Source organism: Coloeus monedula (genome assembly GCF_965178545.1).
Source record: "Coloeus monedula genome assembly, chromosome: 29".
Lineage (NCBI taxonomy): Eukaryota > Metazoa > Chordata > Aves > Passeriformes > Corvidae > Coloeus > Coloeus monedula.
In genome coordinates, this window is record NC_138809.1 from 227,034 (window position 1) to 246,083 (window position 19,050).

The following is a 19,050-nucleotide window of genomic DNA, read 5'->3' on the forward strand; positions in this document are numbered from 1 at the left end:
CATGGTGCAAGGTCTCCTTTGGCCAGGTTTGGAGGAGCAGGTTGACCAAGTAGTGAGCAGGCCTTGGGTTGGACATTTCCTGATGGAGGAGCTTTATTTTTGCTGCCCAGCATGTGGGAATATATGCACTGAGCAAAGGACACACCTTTGGCCAGCCAGGGTTACCAGAACTACTGCTCTGCAGACTTAAGTGCCAAACAGCTCTGATAATCACAGGCTCACAGGCTGGTTTGTTTGGAAGGGACTTTAAAGCCCATGTCATTTCATCCCCTTTCCACTAGACCAGGTTGCACCAAACTACATCCAACCTGGCCTTGAACACTTCCAGGGATGGAACAGCCACAGCTTCTCTTGGCAACCTGTGCCAGAGCTTCACCACCCTCACAGAGAACAATTTCTTCCTAATACCACATCTAAATTTACCTTTCTGCAGTTTACCTTCCTCCCCTTGTCTTGTCCGGGACCTTGTCAAAGTTCCTCACCAGCTCTCTTGGAGCCCCCTTAGGCAATGGAAGGAGCTCTGAGTTCTCCCTGAAGCCTTTACTTCTCTAAGCTGAGCACCCCCAGCTCTCCCAGCCTGTCTCCAGAGCAGAGGGGCTGCAGCCCCTGGATCATCTCCGTGGCCTCCTCTGGACTCACTCCAGCAGCTCCACGTCCTTCCTGTGCTGGGCCCCCAGAGCTGGAGGCAGGGGGGTCTGTCCAGAGCAGAGGGGCAGAATCCCCCCCCTTCACATGCTGCCCACGCTGCTGGGGGGGTGCCCAGGACAGTTTTGGCTTTCTGGGCCCCCAGTGCATGTTGCCATGGCATGCTGAGCTTCTTGTCAACCCATTCCCCCCAGTTCTTCCCAGGGCTGCTCTCCATCCATTCTCCCCCAGCCTGTGTTTGTGCTTGGAGTTGCCCCGACACAGGTACAGCATTTCTCCTTGCCCTTGCTATTCCTTCTGGGGTTAGCACAGATCCACCTTTCCAGCCTGTCCAAGTTCCTCTGGTGCCATCCCTTCCCTCCAGTGTGTGATCCCACCACGCAACTCAGTGTTGTTACAAACTGGCTGAGGGTGCACTTGATCTCACTGTCTGACACCAACAAAGATGTTAAAATGTTAAACCTGTGAGGACTCCCCTCGTTACTGCTCTCCACTTGGACATTGAACTGTTGGCTGCAGCTCTTTAACTATGACTGTCCAGCCAAGTTGTTGTCCACTAAGTGGTCCATCCATCAAATCCGTGTCTCTCCAGTTTAGAGACAAGGATGTTGTGGGGGACAGTGTCAAATGCTCTGCACAAACCCAGGTAGATGAGGTCAGTTGCTCTTCCCTCATGCTCCACTGCTATAACCCCATCGTAAAAGGCCAATAAATTTTTCACTATGCCACGATTTGGCATAGTGAAGCCATGTTGGCTCCAGAGGACAATTCCAGCAGGTATTCAAGATTGCATCTTCCCTTTTCCCCTGTGAAATATCTAATCAGACACTTACTATTGCTTCTGGTGACAGACAGGGCAGATGAAGGACAGGAAGTTCTCCATGAGATGACAGATTATCAACCCAAAGCCCATGTAGAAGTTTGTGTGGAAGATGTAACCCAGGTGTGTGTGAGAGGCGTTGAGGGCCTCCCTGTGACTCCTCGAATGTGCCTCACTGAGTGTTCCATGCTGAACCCCTGGGAGAAGCACAGCAGGTGGAGCTACCATGTCTCCATTACCACTCAACTTATACAACTGAGTGATGTTCTGGGCAAAAACAGCTGGAAATGGGGATCTGATGTGCTACAGGGAGTTATTTGTATTTCACATAAAACTACATGGGTCTGTTCAGTCTTGTTTGTCATTCCTCCCAGCTTCCCTGGAGCAAGGAAACATTCTGCATCCTGCTGCCAAATCCAGCTGGCCTACAGCACTGGCAAGATTCAGGCTTTGCCTGGGCCAGGATTTGAAGGCACAGTATTAAATCATGTTAGTGTTGACTGGCTCCCGGCACTGCTCCATGGCCACATGAAAGAGATGGGGGTTAAAGGAAGAAACAAATGGGTTTTGGTCTGTTTAACCCTTTCCCTCAGTGGTTATCTAGCTGTTGCAGCTCCAGGAATGTGTGGCCATAATACCTTTACAGGTGTAGAAAATGAGAGATGGAATGAGTTCACTGTGTGCTTTTTAGCTTCGAGCTCTCCTCATCTGTGCTGTATCCAAACTGCTTTTTCATGGTGCTGTCAGGGGTGAGTTCTGAATAAATCACTTCCTTCCTTGTGATTCCGGGGGTTTATGGAATGCCCGTGGCTGTGCTAACAGGAAGCAATGGCAGCACTTGAAATAATGGGCTGTAGCAAAACGTGTCATTGATTCCCACCTTGACCTCAGGTCACTCGTGTCACATGTGATTCCATTGGCAACGGCTTTGAGATCCTCAGGTCCGGAGAATTAGAAGACTGCAAAGAATATGTTCAATATTTAAAATTCTCTGGGCTCTGACTCATAGGACAGCCCTGCCATTTCCTTCTCTTGCCTGGCTCGAAGCTGGGAGCGTGTTGGCCTCATGGCTGTGTTTCGTGCAGGAACTGCTCTGGTCCTTGTGCTGGCATGTGCTGCCCCACTCTGTCAGTGAGCCTCTTGGAGGCTGCTGCAGAGGTTAGGCAATGGTCAGACCTTCACAGGGAGATTTTAACCCTCTTCTCCCGAGGAAGAAGGAAATGTGGGAGTGATACACTCTAGTAACAGCACAGGGGACAGGGATTGGTTTTGTGAGGATGTGTGGAGGCACCATGTATTTCAACTCAACTATTACCAGCCCAGTGTTGTTCTGACACCAGCAGGGCTTGGCATCTTGGGGGGTTTAACAGCTGCCATCATGTGCTTGCCTTTGTTTTCCAGATGATGTGTCTGACTCCGAAGAAAGCATTTCAAGTAACAGATCCTGCAGAAATGAGCGATCCCTTCAGGAGAAGTTGGAGATTGTGACCAATGAAGGGCTGCTGCTTACTGTCAAGGTGTTCCTGGACTGGCTGAGGACAAACACGGACCTCATCATCATGTGTGCTCAGGTGGGGATGGTGTCGGGGCTCTCTACAAGGTTGTGTCTGGTCAGCTTCCCTGGGCTGGTGGCAGCCATGGCCCCAGTCCTGGGCGGAGGGTGATATTACATCCCCCACCAGCTGAATTAAACTAATCTGCACCTAAGAAGGATAGTGACGTTTGCCCTTCATAAAGCATTCTGAGGGCTGCTGGAGATGCTGGAAGGCCTGAGCAGCCTGGTTGTTGTATACGTCTGTCTTGACATTTTCTGTGGCCTTTTGTGTTCTGTTCCTGCAGAGCTCTCAGAGCCTGTGGAACAGGCTGTCTGTGCTCCTGAACCTTCTGCCTTCTGCTGCAGACCTGCAGGAATCAGGTACTGGAGAAGGAAGTGGCAATGTCATGTTTCACCAAGCCTGGTCATCAGTGATTCCCAGGGTGTGTGAGAGAGCCCAGGGAGGGAGATTTCCTAGTAGCAGTTTTTATAAACACAATAGGAAGTGACATGTGCATGTGTTGGTTTTTTGTGTAAACACCATTCCAGTTAAATACTGTCCCATAGTCTTTAGACTCATAAAATCATAGAATATCCTGAGTTGGAAGAGACGCCCTCGCTCCAGAATCCAGTTCAACTCCTGGCCCTGACAGGACAACCCCAAAAGTCACACACAAAGAATGCTATATTAATGCATTAATATGGCTGGCAACATACTGAAACACTGACACCAGCATGTGAGAATCTATGTGTGGACAACAGGAGTGAAATTCACTGCCAGGAGCAGAAGTAAGGCTGTGATTTTGTCATGGGAATCCTGGAAAATAGTTTTGGAGCTCCAGGTGCTTATGATGTGCTCTGTACCTCTTCAGGGCTGAGTCTGAAGATCCCCATGGTTCATGAGAAGCAGAGTTTGAACAGGGTTGCTCATCCCTTGGAGTAGGTGGGAAAGCTATCCCTCCAAACAGGGAATTTCCCAGAGTCCCTTGGCAGATTGTTTGGGAGAGTTGCTCTTTATATTGTGAGTGGTCTTGTGGTCCCTCCTTAAGCAGGTGCTCACAGCATATGTGTCATTAACACCTCTGCCCATCACCATTACAGATCATGTGTGTTAAAGCAGTTTTCCTCTTTTCCCCCTCATCAGTTGTTTTGCTCTCCTTCTTGTCCCTCCTCTCCAGGGCTGGCCCTGTGTGATGAAGTCAAGGACATCCTGAGTGATGCTGAGCTCCCAGACCTGAAGGCCAACCTGCTGCTCCCTGAAGATGTGGCCCTGCGCAATCTTCCGCCTCTGAAAAATGCACACAAGAGGTTTAACTTTGAGCAGGACCGACCCATTTTCTCAGCAGTTGAGGAGGTGAGTTGGGGTAAATCCTGAAAAAAGTCAGACCTGGATTGTTGTGTTGTGTGGGTCCTCCTCCCAGCACTTGAAGGCTTGAGCAGAGGTTTATGGAGCAGGTGTGGAGGGGTGCTGCTGATGTTTCCTAACACTTTCTTGGGTCGAGGTAGCCCAGACTTCTGGCACCCCTGAACCTTCTGGCCAGCTGTAGCCTTTCCTGCAGTCTCTGACTTCAGAAGAGATCAGAAACATCCATCAGAATTAGGCGTTTAATATCAGTTCCTGCCTTTTTCAAAAGCGTGAGCTGCAGCTCGGCGCTGCCTCAGGCCGCAGCCCCGTGGCTGCTGTGGCTGGTGACTGCCTGCTGCTTCCTTGCAGTCTGTCGTGCGGATCTGCTGCATTCGGAGCTTTGGCCACTTCATTACCCACTTGCAAGGCAGCATCCTGCAGTTCAACTCGGAGCTTGGGATCTTCATCAGCATAGCACAGTCAGAGCAAGACAACTTGCTGCACCAGGCCCAGGCCCAGTTTCACATGGTGAGTTGGTAGAGGTGAATGAATTCTCTGTACTTGTCTCAGTTTCCTGTAGGTTACTCTTAGGTTGTAACTGTAATCACAGATCTTTGAGAGGAGATGAAAGTTCTGCTTCTTAAAGCTATTCCAGTGTCCCCTTTTCGCCCTGGAAGTGTTTCTGGAAGTGTGTGCTAGTGTCAGCTGGTGTGTTTCCTGCTAACTGATACGGAAGTTTGGTTTTGCAACTAGGCTGCAGAGGAAGCTCGCCGGAACAGGCTCATGAGAGACATGGCTCAGCTTCGACTGCAGGTAGGAGATGCCGGTTCCAGCCTGAAAACCAGCAGGGTAGTGGCTGGAATGTCAGATCCTGGGAAGGGGGAACTCTCTGCTCCCATCCCACACAGAGGCATTAAGTCCATTCTGCATAGATCAAACTGTAGAATATTTCAAGTTGGAAGGGCTCCCATAAGGATCATGGAGTCCAGGTTCCTGCTCCTCACAGGGCTACTTAAAACTAAACTGAATGCCCAAGAGTGTTGTCGAGGCACTCCTTGAGCTCTGGCAGGCTTGGTACCACAACCGCTTTCCTGGGGAGCTTGTTCCAGGAACCAACCACCCTCTGGGCGAAGAACCTTTTCCTAATGTTCAGCCTGAACTTGCCCTGATGCAACAATGAAGCTGGAAATTAAATGAACCATTTCCTCATGTCCTATTGCTAGTCAGCACCTCCTGCTCGCTGACCCCCTTGAGGAAGGTGTAGGCTGTGATGATGTCACCCTCAGCCTTCTCTGCTCCAAGCTGAGCAAACTGACACTCTAATATTTCGATGCCCCTCCTACATCAAGGTGCCCCAAACTGTTTGCAGTACTCGAGGTGGGACTGCACTGGGCAGTGCAGAGTGGGACCATCACCTCTTGCTGACCCTCTGCTGCATCCAGCCCTCTGTTCTGTATGCTTGGAGGTTGGAAGGGCCTGGTGGAACTTTGCAGGGCAAGTCTTGCCCCGTTTGGTGGTGTGTTTCAGCATAAATGTGAAGCGAGTGTCTCTGCATGTGTGTTTTCAGCTGGAGGTGTCTCAGCTGGAGGGAAGTCTCCAGCAGCCCAAGGCACAGTCAGCCATGTCTCCTTACCTTGTTCCGGACACCCAGGCCCTCTGCCAGCACCTGGCTCTTGTCAAGCAGCTGGCCAGTAGTGGGAGGTTCATCATCATCATCCCTCGAACAGGTATGGGGACTCCACACCAGGTAACCATCAGTGGCTGCCTGCCCCGTCCCTTCTGTGCTGGGAGCAGGCCCCAGGGGCCATGGGTGGTGGCTTTTCCTCCTCCTGCTCTTATCCTTGACTTCATCTGGAACAGTTGCAACACCATTTTGATGTGTTGCTTTTGAGGCCTGTTCTCTGTGTGGTCCATGCTTGGGATTTTGACAGAGTGTGTCAGAATAGCTGAGAGGAGAGAGGTCCTGTTCCTCCTCTGCCTCTCCTGTGGCAGCTATGCATCAGACAGAGTTCTGTGGAATGGGGAGTACTTGATGCCTCTGGATTAGTTTGCAGAAGTAGAACTGTAAGCAAGATGGTTTTCTGTTTTGTTTTGTTTTTTCTGTTAGTTATCGACGGCCTAGACTTCCTGAAAAAGGAGAACGCCGGTGCTAGGGACAGCATTCGGTATCTGGAAGCAGAATTTAAAAAGGGAAACAGGTGAGACCAGGAGAGGGGTAGGATTTTCCCTTGCTTTTGGAATGGGTGGGCTTTGGGGTGGGAGCAGGCTGTGGATCACTTGGAGCAGAGTGAGGAGTGGGCCGAGGAAAAGCCAGACTTCAGGAATGGGAAGGTGTTGAAGGAGCAGATTGAGCAGCATTCTTCAGGTGTGCTGGTAGTTGGTGCTCAGCTGTGAAGCACAGCTGCTTCTGGGGAGTTGCATCCCTGTCACTGTATAAACTGGAGTGGTGACCTTTGCTACTGCACTGGGAGTGCTGCAAGAGCCGGATTGTGCCTGGGTGCTCTGCAGGAGCACAGCTGAGAGGACAGACTGCATCTCTGAGGCCAGGGTCAGGGCTGGTGGGCTTGAGATGTGGTACTGTGAGTGGCATGTGGGAATGGTGGTGAGGCAGGGAGGTGATCGAAGGGATTCACAGAAGATTCCTTGGATGGACCTTTGGGTGTTAAATTTGGGTTGGTGGAAGCCCTGCAGCACCCAGAGGAGCTGCCGTGGAGTGCTGACTTTAGCCTGTGTGACGGTCTCCATACGAACTCAGAGACTCTGCTCTCTCCTCAGGTACATTCGTTGCCAGAAAGATGTTGGGAAGAGCTTTGAGAGGCATAAATTGAAGAGACAAGATCTAGATGCCTGGTAAGATTTCAGCATCTGAAGGTATCTGAACCCAATTCCCAGCAGGCAGGTGGCTTTGGGGAGAGGTGGTGGCACTGGGACCCACTGCAGAGCTTGTTCTGTGTGAGTAATGATGAAATTCCCTGGAGACAGGGACAGCCATCTGTGCATGTAATACCAAGCACTCTGTGCTCAAAAGGGTCTCAGAAAAGTCCTTAACGGGAACAAGAAAGCAGCCCTGCTTCCCACTTACCCTCCCGAGCAGACGTGGTCTTCTCGCTGACCTTCCTCTCTGTTTCTCTTTTCTGTCAGGAATCTCTATAAAATACTGGACAGCTGCAAACAATTGACAGTGTCCCAGGGCAGTGGAGAGGATGACACCACGGGAATGGTCACCATCATCACGGGCTTCCAGCTGGAGGACCCGAGCATGTTCTCGGTGCCCATGCAGGTCAGTAGCTCTTGTCTGGCCAAGCTGAGCCATTCTGCTTCCCAGCAAGGATATAATATGATTCATTGGCAAGAGAATTTTTTTTTTTTAATGTTTTGTTGCCTTGGCTAATAACTGGCCTGGTTTCCCCAAAGTTACTTTATACATTGAGATTCTTTATTCCTTCAAGGCTTCTTGATTTTGTGGTACAGAGTATTCTGGGAAAGGTGGGAGAATTGAATTTCATGTCCGTGCAGGCCTCTTGTACCAAAGCAACAAGAATTGGGAGGATTTGGCCTTCCAGCTGTGCCAGGCTGCTGGAGAATCCCTGGGTTGGGAATGGCAGCTGTCTTGTCGAGGCAGGTTAAAAATTAACCACCTATTTTGTCTGTGTTTGCTTGCAGTCTGCCATCCAGGCAGCCGCCAATGCCAGCATAGAGATAAAAAATGTTCTGGAGTTCTACAAGCAGTGGAAAGAGATGGGCTGATGGTCAGAAAGGCATCGGGCTGGTGAACCTTTCTCTCCCCCTCTCGGAACGTGCAGCGTCTGAACGAAGGAAACAACAATCTGGGCGACACTTAAGACACGAAGAAGCAGCAGCAGCAACAAAAATACCTACCCAAATGAATTAAAAAAAAAAAATCCAATGTGGGCACGCACACCGACACCCTCCACCTGCATCCTGACCAGACGGCTGTACAGCTCTGATGGCGCCAACTGCTCTGAGAGACGCCCCGTGGTATGGCCGGGGCAGAGCTCTGCCCTTCTCCCAGTCGGCAGAGATGGGCGAGAGACGGGCAGTCCTTCATTCCCCTCCTTCCTCCCAAAGCTTGCTTGGCCAGCAGAAACAGGCTGGTGGTTCAAAGCATGGACTTAACTTCAGCAAAACCAAACCAGTGCGGCAGAAAGAGAACCCTCCGGCTTGGGAAAGAAGATCCAAAGAGTGTTTTGCTCTTGTTCGGCAATCTGGGGACAGGAAAGCGGATAGTATTTTTCCCTCCTCCCTTTTGAATTAATTATTTTTCAAGGGTTTTTTCCTTTTAATTTTTAGTTTTTATACATATGAATAATATTAAAAAAAAAAAAAAAAAAAAAAAGGAGTTCCCTTCAGGTTCTGGATACTCTTCCAACGTCAGAAAGAAAAGGAAACACTTATACTATTTAAAAGGGGGGGAAAGCTCTTAATATAATTTTTTTTGTCTTAGAACAAGCATATTTATTTCCTTTCCCAGGCCCCCATGGAGTGGGCTCCATGCAAAGGGATGTTGGTCTGTGAGGAGGGAGCAGCCCCACATTGTGCACTCCACTCTCCCTGGGAGCTGCACGCTTCACGAGCGACACGAACTCGACCCCGCTGCTCCAGGGAGGCCACAGGACTCTGTGCCTCCATCCGCAGTTTCTCCCACTTTGCTTCCAGCATTAGACCTTGGAGAAAAGGAGGAATCCAGCATAAGAGCTGGAAGAGAGAGACGAGCTGGGAGGGATTTAAACCATTAATGCTCAAATGCTTGGCCTGAGCACTGCAACCCTGGGATGGAGCAAACGTCTCCAAAGGACCCAAAGCCTTTTTTTCATCTTCTCTTTTTTTTCCCTTTTTTTCCCCCCTAAATCTTTCAATAGGATGTGGAGGAGGAAGGAGAATCTCAAAGCCATTATTTTCTGCTGGTTGTTCGATGCACCACTGCTGCAATGCCGTGCTAGAGATGGTGACAGAGCTGGAGTGTTTGTGTCCCCCTTTCTCGTGTCCTTCTGGGCTGGCAGAGGCGGTGCCGTGACCGCTGCTGCCCGGGAGCACTGAGCTCACGGACTGTTCCGTGCTTTTTGCATCCCAGACAGGAGGGCTGATGCTACCTGGACAGATGCTGGAAGAGCTGGTTCCCCAGGTGACCTGTGAGGGATCCCACAGACCTCCATCCTGACAGCATCTCACGCAACCTGTGTCTGACACGCTGTCACTTGGCCGGTGCTCGGATATGAAGCTGCAGGTTGTTTGCAGGGCAGCAGGAGAGGGGCTGGGCAGTCTCTTCATGCTCCCTCTGTGCCCACGGAACAGATGTCTCCATCCACATGAACCAGCAGCAGCTATGCAAGTACAAACCACTGGAGTCTTCTGTGTTCTCACATGGGCCAGCCAGAAGCTGCTACAGCCAGGGTGTAACATGAGAAGCTGAGTCACATACTCCACCCTGTCCAGGCTCCGAGCATGGTGTGTTGTACTGCAGGGGCGGGATGTTCCTTGTTTTCAGGTAAAAACTAAAAATACCAGCACAAGTACCAGAGGATTCATTTCGATTCCAGTTCCAGCTCTTTTGCAGCACAGCAGAGGGAAATGCCAATCTCCGTGGTACAGCTAGTTCATCCCTGGAGGCTGGCAGGCTGGTTGTGAGGGACAGGGGTTTCCCTGCAGGATTTTCCCTTTTACAGCTTGTCCTGAAACTCACAATGCTTTGCTTGGCTAAGCCAAGAAAAGGTCATATGCAGGACAGCAGGTCAGAGACTCCGGCATACCTTGGGGATTCTTGGAGATCTGAGATGGGTTGTGAAGCTCCCAGTCACTCTTTCCTCCAGTGGTTTTATTTGAAGCCATTTGTTTGTGTAGCTCATTATTTCTGTTTGATGGGGTGGAAAAAGAGAAGGGAATCACCTTGTGGGACTGCTCTTGAGGTGAAACCCTCCTTGTCTGGCAGGGGGCACGGAGAGTTGGTGTGCTCTGCTTTTTCCTGCTACTGAAGAAACCCCACCCCGATCCTGGCTGCTGAGCACAGCAGAGGAGTCTGGGGGTGACTGGGGCTGAGCCCGGTGTGTTGTGCATCCTGAGAGCCTCAGTGCCCCCCTTGGGGCCGTTCTTGGGGTTGGTGAAGAGAAGCATTGCTGGGCCATGGTCAAAGCAGTGAGGAGCTGGGGCAGTCCTCAGCTTCACTCCAGGTCGAGCATTCCTTAGGTCCTGGCTGGATCTTGAGGGGAGAGGAGAGCAGTACAGGTAAAGCAGCAGCCCAGAGGGAATTCCTGTCTCACTGATGGCAAGTGTTTCAGTTGTTGGCAAGTGTTTCGGTTCTTGCAGCTCCCGGAGCTGTGCAGGGTGGCAGCTGGGAGCCAAGTGCTGGGCGGTTGGGCAGGCTGAGGAGGATCTGTGTTCTGAGCCACTGAGGCCTTGTGTGGGCACAGGATGCAGTTTAAGAACAAAAGTAAATAGATTCAGTTTCTGTAACCAGAGCTTTGGAGCCCATGTGGGACTGCATGGCAACAGCAGGGGCTGCTCACAACTATCCCTCAGTCACTGCTCTAGTCCCCTGAGGGGCTGGTTTAATATTCCCAGGTTTTGCATACCTGGAGGGTAGGAAGATGCCCTCACAATGCAATGGGGAATCCTGACTGCCCCCATGGCCCCTTTCACTCTGGGCTGGATGGGGAGGGATTGTGACCTTTAAAAGGGACACCAGAATGGTCCCTATGCCGCCCTCCTCCTCTCCAGAGTGCACAGTTGTGCTTGAGGACCTGGTGAATAGTTACTGGATTTGCATCCCCAGTCAGAGATACCTGGAGCTGAAAAACTGGGAGGCTCCACAGTGTGGTAGCAGAGCAGCCTTGGGGAGATGGCATGGAGTGTCCTCCAGCAAGCGTGGCCTTCTGAGGGGACTCAAACATGTCATCCCCAGGCTTGGGGTAAAGGAAGGCACTTCTCAGCCCCCCATCCCAGCACTCAGAATGAGCTGGAGTTTTCTCCCTGGGGATAAATTGAACAGATCTGCTCTCTCCAAGGGCCGCTGCGTTTCTCCCCTGGCATGGTGGTTGCTGATACGACGTGGCTCTTGGGGTGGAAGCAAACAGGATGGTCTGTGGGAGGCTCTGTGCAGCCTGTGGCTGCTGTGGTGCTGCAGTGGGGGCTCCCCGAGAGCCCCCCACCCTGTGCACCTGGTCCAAGCCAGAACTGTGAGCTGCCTCATCAAGAGAGCATCAGGCAGTATGGACACTGTGCAGGCTCTGGCCATGGCTGTTCCCTGCAGTGCTGCTTCTGCACCAACTCCAGGCTTGCCCTGGAGCAGCTGTAAGTCAGTCCGGTAGTGCCCGCTGTTCTGGGAAGGAGAGCAAACAGAAAAACCATCTTGTGGGCTGAAAACAAGGGTTTTCATGTGTTTTGGTGTGTTTCTTGGATTTGGTTTTTCTCTTCATTAGTACCCTGTTGAGCTGTTGGGGGTTTTTGGGGTGACCCCACACTGGGAGGACACAGGTTTGTGGTGGCTGAGGCCGGCTGGGCTGTCCCCACAGCATGGTGGACACAGTCGCTGGTGCTTGTTGGGCTTCTGCTCCATGGTTTCATGGGCTGTTCCAAGCAGCTTCTCTGCTCCCATCCTTGCTTGGCTTGAGGCCACCCGCAATGCCTCGGGTTTTGTCTCACATCTTCAATTTAGGGCTCTTTTCCTTCTTGGTGTGCAGCAGCAGTGGCCAGGCTGGCCAGTGTGGGGACAGGGTGGGCTGGCACAGGGGCTGCGTCACTGGCCTTGCCGCCTGCAGTGAGGGGACTGGGTTTGAGGCGAGGGACAATCACCTCTCCTCAGCCCTCATGTGGCACACGGGCTTGCAGAGCCAGGGAGGATCGCTCTCAATGAGGGGCGAGGGGATGTGGGGCCCAGCTGGGCGAGGAAGGGCTGGGGCTCCTGGCATGTGTCTGACCATGGTCTGAACACGGTGACTGGCTTAATAAAATACCAGGTGTTTGTACTTTGTGTCCTGTGGTCGTTCCCAGCCCATCCCACCTTTCCTGTGCAGCCCTGGAGCTGAGTGCATTTTCCAGCTGTAAATCCACTCTCAAGCATATGCTTTGCTGACTGAACTTCCCAGTAAAGAAGTGCAGGTGGGTCCTTCCTTATCCCTGTGATGGGAGTAGCATTTCCCTTGCCACCTCTGTGATTTGGGATGACTTCATCCTCTTGCTAGGACTCTGCATGCTGCTGCCACAGGAGCACCCCTGACCCTGCACAAGGACCTGCTGTGGCTCATTGGGGCCCCTCACTTAACGGGGGAAGGGGGGTGGAGAAGCAGGTGACAGGGAAAGTGTAAGTTTTTTAAATGTGTAACTTTTCAGTGTCCAGTTGAGGCGCTGGGAGAGGGTGGGCTGGGGGCTGCAGGCTGGAGATCAGGCTCTGCAAGGGTCCCACCATGCCCTGGTGCCAAGGGCAGCTGTGGGGTGTTCTGTAGGGAAAGGAAATAAATCAGTATTCCTTCCCTGAATTCATTGCCGTCAAAGCTCCCTGATTTGCTTCTCCTGTCATAATTCTCTCTCGGATTCTTTGGAGGCTGCTACCGGCAGGAAGGTCAGAGAGGGGGGTTGTGAAAGGGCAAATCCAGCTTCAGTCCCCAGCGGGGAACTGGGCTGTGGGCAAGACCTGCCCAGTCCCAACACCAAGCTGGCAGTAGTGGACTGTCACTGCTGGCTCCATCCCCTTCAACAGGGCTGGGAACGCCTCTTCCAGCTTGGGAGGGCCGTGTCAAGAGGGTGCCGGCCCCATAACAAACCCTGAGCCTCCATCATCAGTCCGTGCAGGATGGTGCTGCTGTGGGAGGGTCCGTGGGTGGGGGTTTGTCCCACAGCCCTTGCATGGGAACGGACTGAGGGGAAATTGAAGCAGAAAAAGGCCACAACCCTGGTCAGGGGTTGGGGCTCCTGGTCCTGCTTGTTGGGGAACTGAATCCTCAAGGACCCCCAGGAGCTGCTGTCTCTCCAACCCCACTCACTGCCTGTTCCCCTCTTCTGTGCCTCTGCTTCCCACTTCTGCTACAGACGTGTCACTCCCCTGCCTTGAACATCTCCCTGCCTGGGTTTGCTGTGTCTCATGTTGGTTATTTTGGAGGGACTGCTCAGCACCAGGGTCTGCATCTTAGGCCCTCCCTTTGGCCTCCTGCCAACAACCCTGGGGACAAGTGACTTCCTCTTGGCTGGGGCCACCAGAACAGCAGAGCCCTGGTGTGGACCAGCCTGCACTTCGGGCTCTTCGGGACAGCCATAGGGTGTTTTTGAGCTGCTCATGTGGTGCCCAGCACTCAACACAAGTCCTCTGGGGATCAATAAATCCCCAAAGATAGGGGCTTTGGAAAGCATCCATCCTGCTCTCAGCTCACTCCTCTCTCCCCTGAGCTTCATGCAGCTGCAGCAGGAACCTTCTGCTGGCATTTGCCCCCATGGGCTAAGCTGGAGCTGCTGCCAGCCCTCCTGCTGCCAGGTCAGTTTTGTTTCCCCAAACTTGCTTTTTCCACCTCTTCCCTCCCAGATGGGAGGACCCTGGTGGGACCCTGCACTGTGCCCCGGTGGGTGTTTTTGAGGCCCCCTGCATGGACCTGCACTTGGCTTTGTCACCTGCCCTGGCTCTCCCAAGCTTGGTGGCATTTAAGGTCCAGTGCCCAGAACCGCCTTCCAGTGGCCCCTCCAGTGCTGGAGGCTCCCGTGTGCCCCCCGTGCACAGTAAGGGGTCGTGTCTTCAGCAGGAATTTGAGGGGATCTCAGCCAAGGCAAGGCTGTGGCAGGGTAGGCGATCTGTCCAGCACAAAGCTGCCTTTGAGCCCTGCAGAGGCCCCGTCTGCCCCTTTTGCAGTGAGTGGGAGCTGCCGGGGAGGGACCCAGGATGGAGCCAGGAGAAGGGCAGCCAGCAGCACTGGCAGGACTGAGACCTCTGGCCCATGGCAGTGGTGAGGAGGGGGCTCTGCAGGGCCGCTGCAGGAGGGGATGCCCACACGGCAGCAGCCACCGTACCACTGGTGCTTCTTGCCAGCACTGCTCTGGCTTCTGCTGGGGGCAGAGCAGCAGGAAGTTTCTCCAGATACTCTTGGTTCATTTTGGGTTTTCCTCCCTCTAAACCACTGTGTGAGTTTTGGGCTGAGGGGTGAGTGGGATGCTTATGGCACCCCTCATGCTGCTGAGCTGCTCTCCCTGTTGCCCCAATTTCCCCAGCTGCCCAGTTCAGTGTCCTTCATCAGGCCTTGCATAACAGCTTTGCTGGGCTGGGGCATGGGGGGCTGCAGGGTGTCTCTGGGGGATTGCTCCTGCCATGATGGTCCTAAGCCTTCATCTGCCAGGGACATCCCTAGGGTTGGGAGCCTCTCTGGGGGGAGGGTATACAGTGGCATGGGGGATGAAGCAGGATCTCCTTCTTTCCTGCAGCACCCTGGACCCCTGGCCAGCCCCCACCCCTGACCCTGATCTGCTCCCCCATTCTGGGCCTGAGGTCCTGATCCTGTCCAGTCAGTGGCTCTCTGTGAGAGTCAAACAGAAAGCAGGCTTTGCCGCTTACAACCTTGGAAAAAGCCAGGAGCCTTCCTGGGTGTGTCTGTCCTGGCTCCTGCAGCCACAATCCCCATCCCCCGGTGGGCTTGGTCCTGAAGACCCAACCTCTCTCTCACCCTGAGTGCTGTGGCCCCACCATGCTGCAGGTAAAGCTGGAGCAGGTCTCCAGGGTCCACCAGGTGCCTTGGGTATGTGTGGCTGGGGGAAGGGGAGGCTCTGTCCCCAGGTTTCTTCCCCTGGTTCCCTCATCCAAGGTGGGAAATCCCCTGGACTCCCCATGAAACCTTGTTCTAGCTGGGAGATACTCCCAGACCACTCTGTCTCAGTTCCCCGCCCACCACGATTCCAAAGCAGCTCTTGGGCTGCCCCACTTCCCCTGGGGTGTCCCCTGACCAGCCCCGCTGTCCCCACAGATCTTCTGGGAGGATGGGATCATGTTGGGGTACTGGCACCCCTAGAGCTAAGCCATTGACTGTGTCCTCAGCTCCTTTCAGAGGATGAATGAGATAGGCAACATCTGGACACACTTCCTGCTGACCTGGTGGGGATGGGGACAGGGATGGAGATGAGAATGGGAATAGGAATGGTGATGGGCATGGGGATGGAGATGGGATGGGAGCAGGGACAAGAATGGGGGCGATGAAATGATGGGATGGAAATGGGGACAGGGACGGTTGTGGAGGTTGTGGAGATGGGGACAGGGTTGGGGATGAGAAGAGGATGGAAATGGGAACAAAGGCTGGCAATGGGGACAGGGATGGGGTTAGGGACACAGACAGGGACAGGGATAGGGATAAGGAGGGGATGGAGATGAGGATGGGGACAAGGATGGGGGTAGGGACAGGGACACAGCTCATCACAAAACATGCTGTGCCAGCAGCTATTTCATGCGGCACTGCCTGGTGCTCTTGTCCTCCCTGGAGATCTGCTGGGAGCCTCAGCACTGGCCACTGCTCATCTGCCTGCTGCTTGTCTGCCCCTATCCCTTTGCCCCCAGCTGTGCCCACCTCTTCAGCTCCTGGTGCCTGCCCACCACATCTGCTGCATCTGTGACTGTGGAGCCCTCAGCTTCTACAGCCTGGGGGAGGCTCAGTGATCTCGGGCTGGCACAGGGATGGCACTGGGGCAGGGAGCTGCAGGCCCCATGACATGGAAGCGTGTGTCTGTCACAGGCTGCACGTCTGCCTGTGGGTGCCTACACAATGCCAGACTCCTGGCTCAGCGATGTTTGGCACTGTTGCTTTGTCCCTGTGGCTGTTTTGAACTCCTTCATCTGCACTGGCCTCTCTTGCTATTCCCAGCACATTTGGGATGAAGAAACTGGTGCTGGAGGTTTCCTCCTTCTCAGATTTTTGGTTGTCTTGGTGATTCCCCCTGCTGAGGCCCAAAGCCAAGGTTTTCGCAGGGTCCTCGCTGTGGGAGCTGACAGGGGTCTGTGCCCCTCCATCCATTCCCCCTTCACAAATTCCCTGAGCTGGAGCGTCCTCAGCTGAGCAAAGTGCTGCAGGGGGCTTTCGTGTGCCCCTTCCTCTACGACAGCCTCCTGCTCTTCTACCAGGTGGGTTGGGTGGCCCAGGGCAAGAGTAGGGTGCCCCCACTACAGGGGTGGCCAGGGTGCTTCCAGAGGGTGGTTCTCACCCTCCTCCCCACAGCTCCTCTGCTGCTTCTGGTGTGACTGTGCCTGGAGTGAAGCTGTGGTCAGGTACTGCCACCGCCTGCTCTTCGTGCTGCTCACCAGCTTCCTCTTCACATCTCACCTGCCCAAGTGCCTTGTGCCCGGCTGCTCTGACTGCACCAGTGAGCAGCAACCCCCGGTGCCCCCCACTGCCATGGCTCCTGTCCCCTGCCTCCAAAGCAGCCCCTTGCAGCAGGAGCTGCACAAGGATCCCCAGCATCCACGGGTGCTGGCCTCTCAGCCTGGCAGGACACAGCCACCAGCTGTTCCACATCTGTTCTGTGCTGGGCCCCCCCTTGCAGCTGGAGGCCATCCTCTGTGATGTGTGCATGCACCAGGCCTGGCTGTGGGGCCACCTGAGCCCCACTGGGATCCCAAACACCTCCAGCACTGCTGGGCTGGCCCTTGTGGGCAACACCGCCATCATCAGTGCCTTGACTGTGGCCTTGCCCAAGACCCCCGGTGGCCCTGGCCGCCCCCCAGGCATCCCCACTGGGGCTGGGCACTGGAGGGACCTGGGGCACCGTGTGAGGGGCTGGGCTGTGGAGCCTGGGAGGACGCAGCATCCTGGCAGCTTCTTTGTGGTGGACCCCGCTGTCGGGTGTCTTGCAATGTCCCTCTCCCCCACCTCATCCCTCATCCCTCTGCACCCAGACTGTGCCTTAGTTCTCCCAATGCAAACCAGTAATGATTCCATGAATTTGGGGCAGGGACAATATGTCATCCGATGTGGGGACCCAGCAGTGCCTGCGTGCATGTGTGTGTCAAGGTTAATGAGTAATTAAGGTGGTTTGTGTTGAAATCCCTGGTCAGGCCCCAGGGCCCCAGGGTGCATGGAGCAGCTCTGCTGTTCCCCAATAACCCCATGCTTGGGAGAAGCAGCTTTAAATTAAACTGGAATAATGATGGTGCAGCTCTGGGCTCGTCACTGCTGGGAGCAGGATCTGGGGGTGGTAGCACTGCTTCTCCTTGGAGCCTGGGGGGGGACAGGGAGGAAATCAGGAGTCCTCAGCTGTGTGGGGTGGGGTGACATGGGGCACATCCACTGCAGCCTCCCACCCACCCACGCCCCAAGCTTGGGAAGGAACTGGCTCCACCATTTGCATTTATTCCTTTCCAGGGCTAACAGAAAGGGTGAGAGGGTGAAGGTGTAAAGGGGGAGCTGACGAAGGTTTCTGGGAGCTCAGCCCCTGCCCCACAGCACAGCAGGGCGTGGCTGGGGCTACACGAGGCCGTAGTAGCGCCGATAGGCCTCCTGAAATCCGATCTGGTCGGCCAGCTCGTCACAGTCGGGGTTGAGCTCGCACACCTCACGCTTGGCCTCCAGTGGGTCAGGCGGGGCTCCATAGGTGCTGCTGGGGACAAATGGGGGACTCAGGGGGTGTTGGGAGGTCCCATGGGGGCTGGGGGCTCCTGGGGAGGGGCTGAGCCAGCAGGCCTCCCCTCATCTGGGGGCCGTGATCCCTCGGCCAGCAGGACCAAGCACTACCTGTCATAGCCATAATTTCGCTTCTGTCTCTGCACCACCTCGGCGCTGGCGCGTCTGGAGACGAAGGCTGCAGGGACAGGGTGGTGGGTCAGGGGGGTCCTGGCCCCCTCTCCCCAGGGCAGCGGGGCCCAGCAGCTGCGGTCACTCACCTTCAGAGCTGGGTGAGTCCTTGGTGCTGGTGGAGCCATCGGCAGCTGCGAGTGACACGGAGGGGTGGGTGGGCTCAGGAAAGCCCCATGTGGGCTCTCCTCTCACCACACTCCTTTTGGGGCTCAGATCCCTCACTGAGATCCCCCAAACTGCTGAAGGATGTCCTGCCCCCTATCTCCCTGTTGCAGCCCCATGCCCCCCCACCCCAAGGCTCAGCAAATTTCTTCCAGTCCTTCTGCTCCCTCCTGAGCCCTTCCCGGGGCACAGAACCACCCCCACTGTCCCCATCAGCCCCAGACACCCCCGTACCTCTGCGGCAGAGGCCAAGAGTGAGCAGGGCCAAGAGGGTCAGCAGGACGAGGGACTTCATGGTGCCTTGCTGTGCTGGGCTGAGCACAGCCCCAGCTCCCTGGGTGTCTTTATAGGGTGCTGTGGCCTTGGCAAGGGGGGTGCATGGCCCCACCAGGGTTATTTCCAGCACATCCGCCATGGCCGGAGCTGCCGGCAGAGGCGGCAATTGTGGTTTGGGATGAACTTGGTCCCCCTATGCCCAGCCAGAGCCCACAAAGGGAGGGAAATGTGGCCCTGGGCCAGCGGGGGATTTGTTGGTGGGCCCAGCCCTGCTGGCATGGCAGCACCCAGTCCCCACTGGAATGGGTGAGGGGCACTGGGGGCTCCTCGATGCACTCCCCAGTCACCCACTGCCCTGCCCCAGTTCCCACTGCTGGATCCCAGCATTGTCTTCTGTGACATGGGGAGACTTTCCTGCCAAAAACTGGGATTTTCCTCCATGTGCAGGGCCAGTGGTCGGGACTTGTTGACCTACTTTTGAGGGACCAGCACAGGCTTCCTTTGT

The 19,050-nt window shown here is 54.5% G+C and overlaps 2 protein-coding genes across 2 annotated transcripts in view; one reads left to right on the forward strand and one right to left on the reverse strand.

Moving 5' to 3' along the window:
* The window catches only part of SMG5 (SMG5 nonsense mediated mRNA decay factor), a 30,967-nt gene extending 18,644 nt beyond the window's left edge, over positions 1-12,323 (forward strand). Inside the window, exons 13-22 of the mRNA XM_082298508.1 lie at positions 2,867-3,036; positions 3,305-3,380; positions 4,178-4,353; positions 4,714-4,872; positions 5,098-5,157; positions 5,912-6,071; positions 6,452-6,542; positions 7,120-7,194; positions 7,486-7,624; positions 8,008-12,323. Coding sequence (XP_082154634.1) covers positions 2,867-3,036; positions 3,305-3,380; positions 4,178-4,353; positions 4,714-4,872; positions 5,098-5,157; positions 5,912-6,071; positions 6,452-6,542; positions 7,120-7,194; positions 7,486-7,624; positions 8,008-8,091 — 1,190 coding nt within the window. The 3' untranslated portion in view covers positions 8,092-12,323. The remainder of the gene's footprint in view (positions 1-2,866; positions 3,037-3,304; positions 3,381-4,177; positions 4,354-4,713; positions 4,873-5,097; positions 5,158-5,911; positions 6,072-6,451; positions 6,543-7,119; positions 7,195-7,485; positions 7,625-8,007) is intronic.
* A 5,454-nt stretch (positions 12,324-17,777) lies between these two features.
* BGLAP (bone gamma-carboxyglutamate protein) lies at positions 17,778-18,564 on the reverse strand (the record flags this gene model as incomplete). The annotated part of the gene is made up of 4 exons (XM_082298448.1): positions 17,778-17,910; positions 18,045-18,111; positions 18,194-18,238; positions 18,504-18,564. The coding sequence occupies 4 exons, from the start codon at positions 18,562-18,564 to the stop codon at positions 17,778-17,780; spliced, it is 306 nt and encodes a 101-aa protein (XP_082154574.1).
* Between the last annotated feature and the right edge of the window lie 486 nt (positions 18,565-19,050).